The sequence below is a fragment of the Propithecus coquereli genome, unplaced genomic scaffold, assembly GCF_000956105.1.
Source record: "Propithecus coquereli isolate 6110/MARCELLA unplaced genomic scaffold, Pcoq_1.0 Scaffold92, whole genome shotgun sequence".
Lineage (NCBI taxonomy): Eukaryota > Metazoa > Chordata > Mammalia > Primates > Indriidae > Propithecus > Propithecus coquereli.
In genome coordinates, this window is record NW_012155507.1 from 5,039,540 (window position 1) to 5,052,517 (window position 12,978).

The 12,978-nt window shown below is 38.9% G+C and overlaps 1 protein-coding gene across 1 annotated transcript in view; it reads left to right on the forward strand.

Moving 5' to 3' along the window:
* Nucleotides 1-12,978, forward strand: part of TENM1 (teneurin transmembrane protein 1) — a 566,532-nt gene that overhangs the window by 460,162 nt on the left and 93,392 nt on the right. Inside the window, exon 21 of the mRNA XM_012664836.1 lies at nucleotides 8,033-8,053. Coding sequence (XP_012520290.1) covers nucleotides 8,033-8,053 — 21 coding nt within the window. The remainder of the gene's footprint in view (nucleotides 1-8,032; nucleotides 8,054-12,978) is intronic.

Consider the following 12,978-nt stretch of genomic DNA (forward strand, 5'->3'; position numbering starts at 1 on the left):
ATGAAGAGACAAGGCATTGCCAGAAGGAGCAGAAATGCAGCTGCCCCTGTTGTAGCACTGAATTAAGATTCAGGGGTAGGGGCAAAGGTCAGTGTGCCCACTCCTCCTATTTAAAGGAAACTTTGAATGCTGCTTTGAAGAACCAGGAAGTGTTGACATCCCTGTATGTATGGGTGTCCTTCCCTGTGTACATTGCTGTCACTAACATGGATCTCCATAATTCCAAGTGCTCAGGTAAGTCACTCATCCACCGCTGGCCACTACAAAGACTCGTCAAAAATATCTATTCCATTCTAGCAGGGAGAGGTATTACCAGATCCAAAAGTGTAAACTTTCTAAAATCTCCAGGTCCAGTATTTTGAAGTGCTCATTTGGTAAAGAAGAAAGTGGAAGTCCATGTTTACATGACATGATAAGTAAGGAAGAACTAGTTCTTCACCCTTAAAACCTCTACTCCATGATGATTAAAGCATTTATCTTTAGATTTTCTCACTCTGTTCTAAGAATTTTCTTGATAGTACAAAATATTTTGACACCTTTTGTAAGGAATTCATAGCTTTGGTATTTCATATCCTGAAGTTACACAAAGATTACAACTAAATTGACCACAGTTTAATCTGCTTATTTCTTCCCTTTCTGAGGCTATAAGACACAAATATATATCCTCTGGGATCCTAGAAAAGGGAAGCATCCACTCCTATCCCATTAGGGATAAACAAGCCTATTTCCTCTCCCCTGGGTAAGCTGTTACCAGGGGAGACCCTTCTTTCTAATTGGTTATCGTAGCTTTATCCCTGACAAATGCCTCTGGAACTTCAGGCTAAAAGTTTCTCTATGTTTCAGATTTTGATGCCATTCTATGAACTACTCCATAAAACAATTTTTGCTTCAGGTATCTCCTCAATGACCTGAAAAATATGACCAAAAATAGTGACTGGGTGTATACAGCACTATCAAGACCAGTTAAAACACATGAGAAGTCTTGGGTCACTTTAACACCTTACCTTCACACAAACATGGAGATTTGAATAGATAAGAGCATTCCTCAAAATTTTTCAGATTCTCATGCTTGCTTTGAAATCTACCTCCCTTTTCTCAGACTGAGTTATTCCTTCACACCAAGCTGGGGAAATCTTTTAGTCCCAAGCCCCCATGCATTTTTCGCATTAATTCAATCCAGTTTTAATACATTTCTTAATTATAATTGCAAAGGCTGTCATAGGGAAGAAAGCTGTTAAATCCCTTGGCTAATAAAAAATAGGCTGTAAAGTTAAGACTTTATAAAGACAAAGCACATCTAGAGAGTCTGGAGAGGTACTAATTCATAGCACCCTATCCTAATCAAGTGTTTATGTACCTCAGGATGTCACACCTCACGGGGACTTGTCATTTCCAACAGTATATCTCTTTGGTTGCCTACTTACTGAAAAGTCAATAGGAATGCCAAGATGGGTGTATGCCTGGATTTGGAAATGATTTATACAACATGCTACATTGTTTTCAAAACCCTAGGGGTGCTCTATCTACATGATGCCAAACATGGATGGGAGCACTGAACAATTCATTCAACATCTGAATGTTTCCAGTCATGCATATTGGCTGTCAGGTCGACAGAGACTTTGTCTTGATGATCCTATAACTATAACTATAGTTAACCCTATAAAGCCTATATTGCCAGCGCCTATATGGCTAACTCCTCAAAGGAAAAACAGTAAAATTATCTAAAAACAAAACAAAAAAATATTAATATAATAAATCTCCAGCTAAGTTTTGTTCTTTCCTTTGTAATTTAAATGCACATTTACTGAAGATGGAGCAATTGTCATTCTTTGATGAGATTCTCTTTTGGTCAAGGATCCTTAACAGTTTACAAATTTGCATTTTAGTCCAAAGTACCTTATGACCTTCAACACAAAGCCGTTTGAAGTATAAAACAGAATAGCTTGGACCCTAATTGCAAAGTGATTTTCTCAGTATAAAGAAAAATTATTTTCTGACAGTTTGAAGTATTGTCCAATGCCTCTATTCATTCTTGCTTCCAGACAGTTTTCTCTCATTGTCACAGCTCTTCAGGCACGTAGGTGTGCACACACTATGAGCTCGCACACCCAGGCTCTCTCACTTAGTATGAATCTCCCTAGCTGGCTTTTCTGAGCTCAGATCCCTTAGAGTAGTTCTTCTTAACATTTTTTTTTTGTTTAGTCTCAGATTCCTTTGAGAATCTACTGAAGGCTATAGGCCCTCCCCTTAGAAAAAAACATATCACACAAAATTACATGTGTGATTTAAGGAGTCACATTTTTTCCTTCCCTTGACCCCTCTGCTCCCACCAGCAACCTGTCTCTATAGACAAAACCCTTTCATAGACTCATGGTTAAGATCCCCTGCATTAGGTTCAAGGAGAAAAGGCAATTGTCCCTTCTCCATTCCAACACTCCCGTGATTGGCCATCAGAGAAATACGCTGATTGAATGTACATGATCGTTTTGATCTAATTGACAGGTAACTCCCTAACTGTTTGACTAGAGTCAAAACCATCAAACCCGTTTATGTCAACACACATTAGCTGTCATGTTTGCTCAGAAACTAATGTAGCTCTTATCAGATTCACTTTTTTAAAAAGACATCTATCCTGATCAGTAACCTATATGTACACTGTACATTGTACATGTAACTAGTGCATTTACATGTTTGCCGTATAACTTTTCCAGATTTAAACTTCATGGGGAGAAATAAGGTGATTTCATAAAGCGGTGCTATCTTAAGAATCATAATGTTCATTGAACTCTACTGTATTTAGATAAAAACTTCATTTTGTACCAGCTTTTTTTTTGTTAAGATCAGTTAATTTAATTGTTCCCCACCCTGTGCAAATTAGTCATTTTACTTGGTTGAATCATCTGTTTCCTTGGAAACACAGACTAATATGGTCATTATGTTATTGGTTATATTTTAAATTGTGAATGGAGAAGCACCATTGTCAACAGGTTATTGTAGACTGGGATAGAGAGCCCTGTAGATCTTGACCCTCTGTCAGGTTATTTATTATGTAACTTAACTACTCTGTTCTCTACTTCCCTATCTGTAAAAAATTGACTTCAAGTTTATATTCAAACACCCTCTTACATGTCTCATACAATTTAACTTGTTTTGCGAGCCACAGACATGTATCACTCAGCCCAAAGTTTGATGACATTTTGGGAGGACATATAGTTTGCCCCTAATGGATGCTCTTCTAGATTTCCTTCTCTTCCATCCTTTGGTTCCATATTGAGCCACACTGAACAATCCCAGATGACCCTTGACATTTTGAAGATTGGAAGGCTGTAGATATTTCCTACCTCAGCCCTACTAATCCAAACTCCCCCCAATTGAGCTTGTTCCATCTGACCTCAAAAATACCTTCATTTTCACTGGTTGCCAATCACTTATTTCCTCTAGCTGGTCCCCATTGGCTGAACAGGGAGGGAAAGGAAAAGTCATTTCTAATGATAGTGATATCATTATTAATAGAAATCTTCCAAGATAAACAATATTATTTCTTGTTATTTAAGTCTGTAGTACCCACTTGCCTATTTCCCGCAGATTTCATCTGCACATACACATCTTAGTGCGTCCGTCCAGTGGGAGACCGAAGTAAGATAATAAAGAAGGGAAGCTTATAAGATCATTCAATTAAACCTAAGGGAGCTTCAAAAATATATTCTCTGAGGACTTTTTAAAGATAGATTCATTTCTACGTAAGATACTTTAGGTCTTAGTTTCACTAGAGATTTAGTTCCTATGTTAAAACTTCATGTATGTATGTATGTGTGTGTGTGTGTGTATACATATGCATACACACACATTTCTGTAGCACAAAAGTAGCATCACAGATTTTTAAGCTTAGCATTAGTGGAATTCATGAGAGTATCAGGTCCAACATTGTGCCCAGTACATGCCTGATAATTTATCATCTCTGTTTTGTTTGACCCCTTTCAATAATGAGAAACGTAAATACCTCTCGAGACAGCCCATTGCATCTTTGGACTACTCTGTTAAAAAACTCTTTTTTATGTTCAACCAAAATCTGCCTTCATCAAACATCCACTCAGCAGTGGCAAATGTTAGCAACTGAAGTGGCACAGAAGTCACTTCCCTCTTTTACCTGATGAACTTTCACAATTATGAAGACAGCTATTAGAGGTTTCTGAGCTTTCTTTTCCTCAGTCTAAACATCCCCAAGTCCTTCAACTATTTCTCCTTAATTATGATTCTGTTTCTTTTTTTATTATTATGGCCTCAGGGCCACTTTTTGGTTTTATAAAACTATCAGGAATAATTATATAAGTAAAAACAGGAGACACCGTATCAAGTGCTTTGCAAGAATTTAAATTTGTAATATCCCCTTGCTCCTCTCTCATCTTCCAGTTTCACAATTCTATTAGAAAACCCATTAAGCATGACTGGAAATGATTTATTCTTTATAAAAACCTCATGCTGCTATTGTTCAGGATTATGTTATTCTCCAGATATTTATTTTGTCCTTCCCTTAAAAACGAAAGAGAGAAGAAAATAAGAGCCTAGTAAATGCTTCTTGGTACCTTGAGTAATTTGGACTTGACGAATGTCAATGTGACATGAAAATTTCTCTTGAGATTATACTGTTTCCTTTCCAGGACTGCTTAATATTTCTCACAATGTTCTCTGGACTTGACTCCTATTGTTGACTGGGAATGGAGTAGAACTGGAATAGCACCCATTTAGGGGAAGTTAGCATGCTGAGAGGCAGAAGAATTTATAAAGCCCTTTGCTGAAGGAATAAATGGAACCTGGGCTTTGAGAGCTCTACTAATAGCTGAGAAATGGTCATGAAACCTTTCCCTTGTCAGCAGTACTAAAGCTACAAATACTAGAAACACTACATGTAGATGAAAGAGGTGGTTACCTCCCCATTTTGATCTCATGTATTATCAGTGGCACTCAACGATATGAGATATGAGATAAGAGATATGTCAGTTGCTAGCTAGACATACCTCAAAGGCTCTCTGTACTTCACTTGAAAACATCTTCACTCGCCTTCCACAGTGCCCAAAATTTCCACTCTAAGAAATGTGTTCCTTTGAGTTAAGACATTGCTTCTGTTAGAGTCTTCAACACTAGAACCTCTTTTAAAATGGTCCATCAAGCTAAAAGCATCCATGAGTTCCTCAACGTGGATTCATTTATCAGCTTGCCTCTCAAAGGGACTGCTAGCTAACACAGGGCCCTGAAACACAAGACAGGTAAGTTGGGATAAGGGCAGGGGATAGAACCAGAGCGTGGGAGAAGGTAGTCTTGGATAAGGGTTGCTACCGCTAGAGTTAGAAGCTCTAAGAAGTTAGTGGCAGGCAGGAGTGGGCACTGGATATTCAAAGGAAGAAGGCAATGGAGAGATGAGATGAGCAGAAAGGGCAGTCCATTCTTCAGCATCAAATGTTTCTGGCCAAGAATAAGGAAAGAAGCTCAGAACAGCATGAAGAACAAGTAAAGGGCTACAGCCACCACAGAGTAGGCCAAACTCCCATGACACCAGGTCACTAGACAACACTGCAAAGTTCGCATATCCCCTCTTTTCTATCCCTCACCTCATAAAAATATAAAAAGAATAGATGTGACATTATGTTAAGTGAAAGAAGCCAGACACAAAAGGACAAATATTGAATGGTCAGTTCCATTTATATGAAATGTCTAGAAGAGGCAAATCCATAGAAACAGAAAGCAGATTGTGGTTGCCTGGGGCTGAGGGAGGGAGGGGAGAATGGAAAGGGACTGCTAATAGGTACCAAGTTTTTTCATGGGGTGATGAAAATGTTCTGGAATTGGATGACGGTAATGGTTGCACAACTCTCTGAATATACTGGAAACTGCTGAATTGTACGTTTTAGAAGGGTGAATTTTATGGTATATAAATCATATCTCAATAATTTTCTTTTAAATTAAAAAAGAAGAGTAAATGGCCCTTTTCATCATCTGGCTGTAGAGAAAATCAAAGAGCAACTTAAAGACCCTATCATTGGGAGCATTTCTTGCTCTAAAAAGACTTGAAATCCCATTCGTTTCTCCTGCTAACTCATGGCAAGCTTCAATTCAGTCCATTGCCAGGTGGCAGGGCCCACGGATGGGCCCGGGCCCTTGTGAAGAGCTCACACACTGGCACCTCAGCGTGTAGTCACTTGCCAGCTAAACAGCAGACAGACTTTGGTGGTGGCTCAGTCCTAAATCCTTAACTAAAAGTAATTCTGAGACAGAACAAGGTCACACACTGGAAATAAATTCCGTCATTTTCACTTCCTCCCTCTGAGATGTTAATGAGAGAAGCTGCTCTGCATAATATGGGACATCTTTCCAAATTCACAGTGACATTATTAGCAGAGTCAGAAGCAGCTGCAAGAAAGTCAAACCATCCCCCTTCCCTCTCCTTGCCATCACCTAAAAATTTCAAAACCTTTCGTAGTCACACAAATGACTCTATACCATGAGAATCTGTTGTAGATGAAACCGTATTTTAATGAGATCCTTCTAGTACTTTCACAACTAAACTTCCTTCAGGAAGATCAACTATGTTACAGTGATTAAAGCCAGCCTCAAGCACACTCACCCTATAATTTAGAGGCCACAAAAACAGGCGAGTATCTAGAAACAAAGAAATTGAAAGAGGTGCAAATGCCCGAGGCTAGGTTTCTAATCAGAGCTCCCCATCCTTACCAGCTGACCTTTGTTTCAACCCACAAGATACCTACCCTTTTGAGATGGGCCAAGGAAACAGAAGTCAGTGGACCTTGACCTGTGGCCCAACCAGTAAAATCCTAGAAAGGTTCTTTTTAAAAAGAGTTGAATTTGTTGTAGCAGATAGCTTCAGGTGAAATAATTCTGTGTCTTTTCTCCTTCCCTGACATTCCAAAGAATAAGAACACTTTCTAGTTTAGATAAAAAGGTTTGTTATCTTCATGTTTTCAAAATGGCATAAGGGCCAGATTTAAAAGGATTTTAAAATTAAAATGACTGTATTTCACAGATGATTATAGCCTTTTGATCCCAGGCAGACTTGACCCAAAGTCAGGCCTGTACACAGACTGCCTCCCCTATATGAGAAGCCTCATACTGGGTCCCAGAGTGAAATGCCCTAGGCAATACCCTGGGCCAAGAGGCTTATAGATCAGGAGCTGCCAAAGTGCTCTGCTTCTTCTGGCCTGACAGTTCTGTTTTGCCCACTCCAGTTGCCCCCTTAGAACATGGATGACTGGAAGACACAGGCCCGAATAGTTGATGTACACGATGTTTTGTTGAAACTGTTTTGATGCAGCAGTTTTGATGCCAGAGACATTCTGACATGAGAAAACCCTCGTATTTCAACTTGTTAAGAAGCTTTTCAATATTGTAAAGGAATGTGCACAACAGATGTCTCTATATTATCTCTGAGAGCAGATAAGTGGTGTAGGGTTAGGGTTGGAATGTCTGTCCTACACATGACTTGATAATAAAACACAGTGATTTTACATTTTGATAGGGTGTCATGGCTATCAAAACAAAGCCTAGAATGGTCAGCCCCTCTGCAGGGACTGCTTCTTCAACCCCTAGCTCAGTGGTTCTTAAGCCTTACTTTGCATCAGAATCGCCAGCTGAATTTGTGAAAAATAAAGTTCCCAGGACCCATCCCCACCTTGAGATTTTGATTCAGTAGGACTGAGGAGAGCCCCAGGAAACTGCACATGTGCAAGAATCCAATTGATTCTGATACAGGTGGCCCAGAGAGAACCTTTTGAAAATCTGCCTTAGAATTTTGCCTATCCACTGAGCAAAATGTACAATCACCTTGACACCATCTTAGGAGAAGCCTGGAGGGACTGGGTCAACTTTGGCTTGCATGTCTGACTAAGTGATCCCTGTGGAGTCTAATAGCTGCAATCTGAGTTAGGAATCAGTGTGTCTGGTTAGATTTGGCTTGTTGAGTGATACTGATGATTCTCTATTTGCTTTTACTTGCTACTCGTGGATACCTTGTGCACCCTAGAAACAGAGATACCAGACATAGGTAAGCAAATCACATGGGCAGCTGCCTAATGCCCTCTTTTGCCTAAGAGACCACCTTCTAATAATGTGCTACCAGGGAAATTCTGCTTCTTAAATAAGGTTAAAAGAATAGTGTGAATGTGAATTTGGAAATTATGACTCAGGTAACTGTCTTCCAAAAGAAGAGGGGTACACTAAGTCGGAATGTGTTTGAGGATCAGAACATACTGAAAACAAAACAAGATGAATGAAAGCTAGAAGTTCAGTATATAATGGGAAAGCAAGGCCTTAAATCTCATTATGTTTCCCTAAGATGATATCACAAATGAGTCTGTAAGTTCAAACAGATTTGATGTTTTCAAATTATAGGTAGAAAGATAGGTAACATAGCAATATTCCTAGATCCAGAAATATAGTTGACAAGTGTACTAAGAGACAGTGACCACGATGACCTTCTTTAATAAGATGTTTTTCTTTTATGTGACCTCATGGTTTCTATTTCTTTCCACCAAAAAGAAGTAATAGGAAAACTCTAAACTGACCGTTTACAGACAATAGCACGTAGCTCTGAAATTAATCATAATGAGTATTTCTATTCAATTTGTTTATGCATTACACTTGTCAAAACTATTCTAAATTACCTGAAATTACGAAGGAGAAAATTGATTTTGTTCACTCCCGAATGCCAATTGTCATCAAAGTGGCACTAGCAGGGTTTTTAATTTGGATTTCGTTTGGGAGATGCCACTTCCTAAATGCCAGTGCAGAAGATCGGCCTTGCTACTTTGGCATAACTGATTCCTTAAGCAAATTAAGTTGGTTGTCAAATTGCTTACTGGTAAAGTGTTGCACAGTATTAATTATAAGCATTAATTGCCCATTTAACAATCCATGTGATTTTAACTAGCATGAACGAAGTGATCTTTGTTAAGTCGAAGGGCATTGCTTGAATGTAAAACTAACCAGAAGGTGACAGTAAGTCCAACACCCAAGTTATAAAAGAAATCTTCACATATCTCAAATTGCAGCTTGCATTTAGACACAAGGGATTAAAACAAGTTGGAATGTAGTCCAGTGGTTTTTCTTTCTCAAGTATAGCATGTTTACAGAAAGTAGAAAGAAATCAGTCTCAAAAGAGCTGAAGTGCACTTGGGAAATAGCATGAAATGGCAAATTACATATTGATATAAGGGACCTTCCCGACTGCTGGCTGTCAAGAAAATAACATTAATCAGATTTGAATTTGGTATGTTGGGCTATTCCATCTTCTAAAGGCCAGTACACAATATTTGAGAACAGCCTAGCTGAACAAAATAGGATATGTTACTCAGTTAGAAGAAGGTAGGAACACTGATTTGTTTTGCCACCTTCAGGACAAGAGTATTCTGATGGTATTTTTCATACACAGTCACATATGATCTAATCTAATCTTAGTCCAGGCCCAAACTTGTTAGTGACTCTGGGCAAGCTCTCTATGTGTCTGGGTTTCCCCAGCTGAGATTTGAGGAGAATGCTAATTCTAACTTCCCTCACAGGCACATTGGGGTTATTCAATAATGAATGAATGTAATGCATTCCAAAGTACTTTTGTGCGAATAACATTTCTCTTGGAAAAATAGCCTATGGACTCTTCCTAAACAAAGCATGATTAATCTGGCTCAACTGAAACTTCACAAACTAGCTACCAAAGTATTGAAGGTTGTTTCAGGGAAGGGTTGTGACCCCTTCTGTATTCTAGAAAGATCTAAGTGCACTGAAGAAATTTATTATGAGGACAAAAATTCAACTAAATATTTTAAAACTTTTACTCAAACCACCTATTGAAGCAGTCTTTGCTACAGAGATGCCTTGTCTGGTATGACTGCCAAATCAATTCTGGAGTCTGTTGGGGCCCTTTACAGTTTATTTACAGCACCTGTCATGGTGATTCCAGGGTTGAAGGTGTCCCTGGAATCTACTGGATTATCTTACTTGATGAAGGTAAGTAGAAAAAAGTCAAGTATTCCAATTGGACCTGATTTTTTTCCAATTACAGTTATAAACTGATTCTCAAATTAATATTTGCCAGACTTATTATTAACATACATAAATATGCATAGAGGGCAAATACAATGACAAATACAATTAATAGCATGCCAGTCTTTAAAGGTCTCTTAATTGTTCTGATGATCCTCTCCCTTCCATTTTGTTTGGCTAAGTCCTAAGGCCTGATGTTCCAAAGTCCTAAGGCCTGAACTCTTTTGTGTCTTAGTTTCATGTCCTGCAATTCAGTTCAGTTCAGCACTTAATTGAACATCAACCCTGTTAGGCACTCTGTTGGCACTGAGAGTAGACAGATGAATATGATTCCCGCCTACAAAGAGCTTACAGTGTAGTTGGAGAGAGAGGGAGATGTAAAATAAATAAATAAATAAATAATGCTCACACGCAGACCCATATCTTGGTTTCTAATACCATTCTCCAGTAAAAGGAACCAGGGGTCCTTGGAGACACAGCTGATTCTAGAATTGGGGCAGAGAGTATGCAAGATGAGACTGGAGCATCTTGTAATGCCAGAAAAAAATAAGGGCTAAAAAACAACCCACTTTGATGGGGGCATGGCAAAGGGGCACATAAGCCAGCAGAAAGAGTTCCCAATGGCTAATGCTAGAATAATTTGAGCAACAAAATAAAGTTACATTGGTTTTAATGCAAGGTATAAGATAAATGTCTATGAGTCCATACTGATATAAATAAATGGTTGAATTCATAAATAAATATAGAAGAGCTAAAGCTTCCATTCATAAGAATTCCAAATAATTTATGTTGCTACTTCAGCCTCAAGGAGGTGGAGCATAACTCCTTACTCCTTAAGTGTTGGCTGTGCACAGTTACTTCCTTCCAAAGAGTAAAATGTGGAAAGTAGGGGAGAATGAGTAACTTTACAATGAAGAAACCAGACAAACGCTATTTAAGCCGGGTGATTGAGGTCAACCCCATCAATGATATGTCATGTTGATAGTATGTACCCTTGATATGATTTGATCAGAATGCCACTTTACTTCTGTGGTCTTCCTTCCAAAAGCCCATAAACCCTGTCTAACTATGAGGAAAAAAATCAGACACATTCCTGTCAAGGGTATCCTACAAAACACCTGACCACTACTCCTCAAAACTGTTAAGGTCATCAAAAACAAGAAAAGTCTGAGAAACTGTCACAGCCCAGAAGAGCCTAAGAAGACAATGACGACTAAATATAATGTGGTATCCTGGATGGGATCCTGGAACAGAAAAAGGACATTAGGTAAAACTAAGGAAGTCTGAATAAAGTATGGACTTCAGTTAATAATTTTAAACAATACTGCTAATACAATGCAATAGGTGCTGCTAAGTCACAAGTCCCTCCTCTCTATTCATTTCTCTCCCTTTCTACTTCTCCTGTCATAACACTTGGACTTATGGCATTCATACCCTGGCTACTTATCTCTCTCCCACTAGACTGTGAGTTTCATAAAGAAAGGGGCTGTATCTTGCACTCAAGATGAAGTAGGTCTCCAGACTGTAGCACAGTTCTTGGGCACATTGTAAGCACTAAGTAAATGCTTTATAATGAATTAATAAACAAATGCATAATACAGAAATGGTACCAAGGAAGGAGTTCAGATGAGAGATGATGGGGCCTTAGACTAATGACAACAGAGATAAAGAAAAGTAGGCAGATTGGAGAAGAATTTAGGAAGTAGAATCATAAAAACATGATGTTTCACTGGATGTGGGGAATGGTGGAAAGAAGGAGGTAGAAAAGAATGGCTTCTGGTTTCTGGCTTTGACAACTGGGTGCTAGGCAGAGGTATGGGCATTGAGCACCTTAGAGATACACAAGACGAAGTTGCGCTCCTCCAAGCTCTCATGGTTTATTGGGGGGAGGGATACAAACACAAATTAAAATAATTTAATAGAACATGTAATTCAAAGAAGAGAGATAAGCATAATGCAAATAACCCAGACTAGAGATTTAGGGAAGACTTCCTTCAGGAGACAATGCCTCAGTAAAGCCTCGAAAGGCAGAATTAAGTGAAGAAAGGCTTGTATACCACACCATGGCACATTAAAAGGTTCTTAAAGATGAGAGTCAAATGATCAGAATAACCCTGAGGCAGTGTGGGGAGAAATGGATTTAAAATTTCAAAAACACCTCCTATATGCCAGAAGATAGAAAGTGTCCCAGACCAGAGGTGATGAAAGTTAGAACTAATGTAGTGGCAGAGGGATAGAAGAGAATGGTGCTGAAAGCTAGCTTACAACTGCATTTGGAGAGAAAAGGAGGGATCAGGGACAACTCCCAGGTTTGGGGCTTGGAAGATGTCAGTATTACGTGGACCTTAGGTTCAAATAAAATATGCCCCAAACCGAAGTTCCTGTAGCCGTTGAAAACAAATGAAATGAGGAAGAATCAAAATTAATGAACAAGCTCAGCCATCTATGTAGATAAAAATAACACAAGATCCCATGTGAGTATGTAATTGAAGTTCCAGGAAGGCCAAAATCTAATCAAGTTAACTTTAGTGTTACCTTTAGGAGGTATGGCTATGTAATCACACAATCATGTGATTGTGATTATAACTTAAAAAAAAGGTTAAATATAATCAGTTCTATTATGTCCTAAAGGAAGAAAAAATAAATTAGAGAAGTCTGGTGGTCAGCTGAAAAAAGGAAGCGTGGAGAGAAAAAGTGTGGCAGTGTATCTCCAGCACAGCTCTCCCTCAGTGACACTCCTCGAGCTCTGGACATGCCTTTCAGTTGACAACAGAAGCCTGGGAGGAGAGTAGTGTCCCCAAATGAGATAGGAAGCCGAGGAGAGAATGAGTAGATTTATGAGGGATGGAAAAGGCAGGAAAAGAAAATAACTTCTGTTTTGGATTTGTTGTGTTTGAGGTGGCAGTGAGACACCCAGGCAGTCATCTAGTA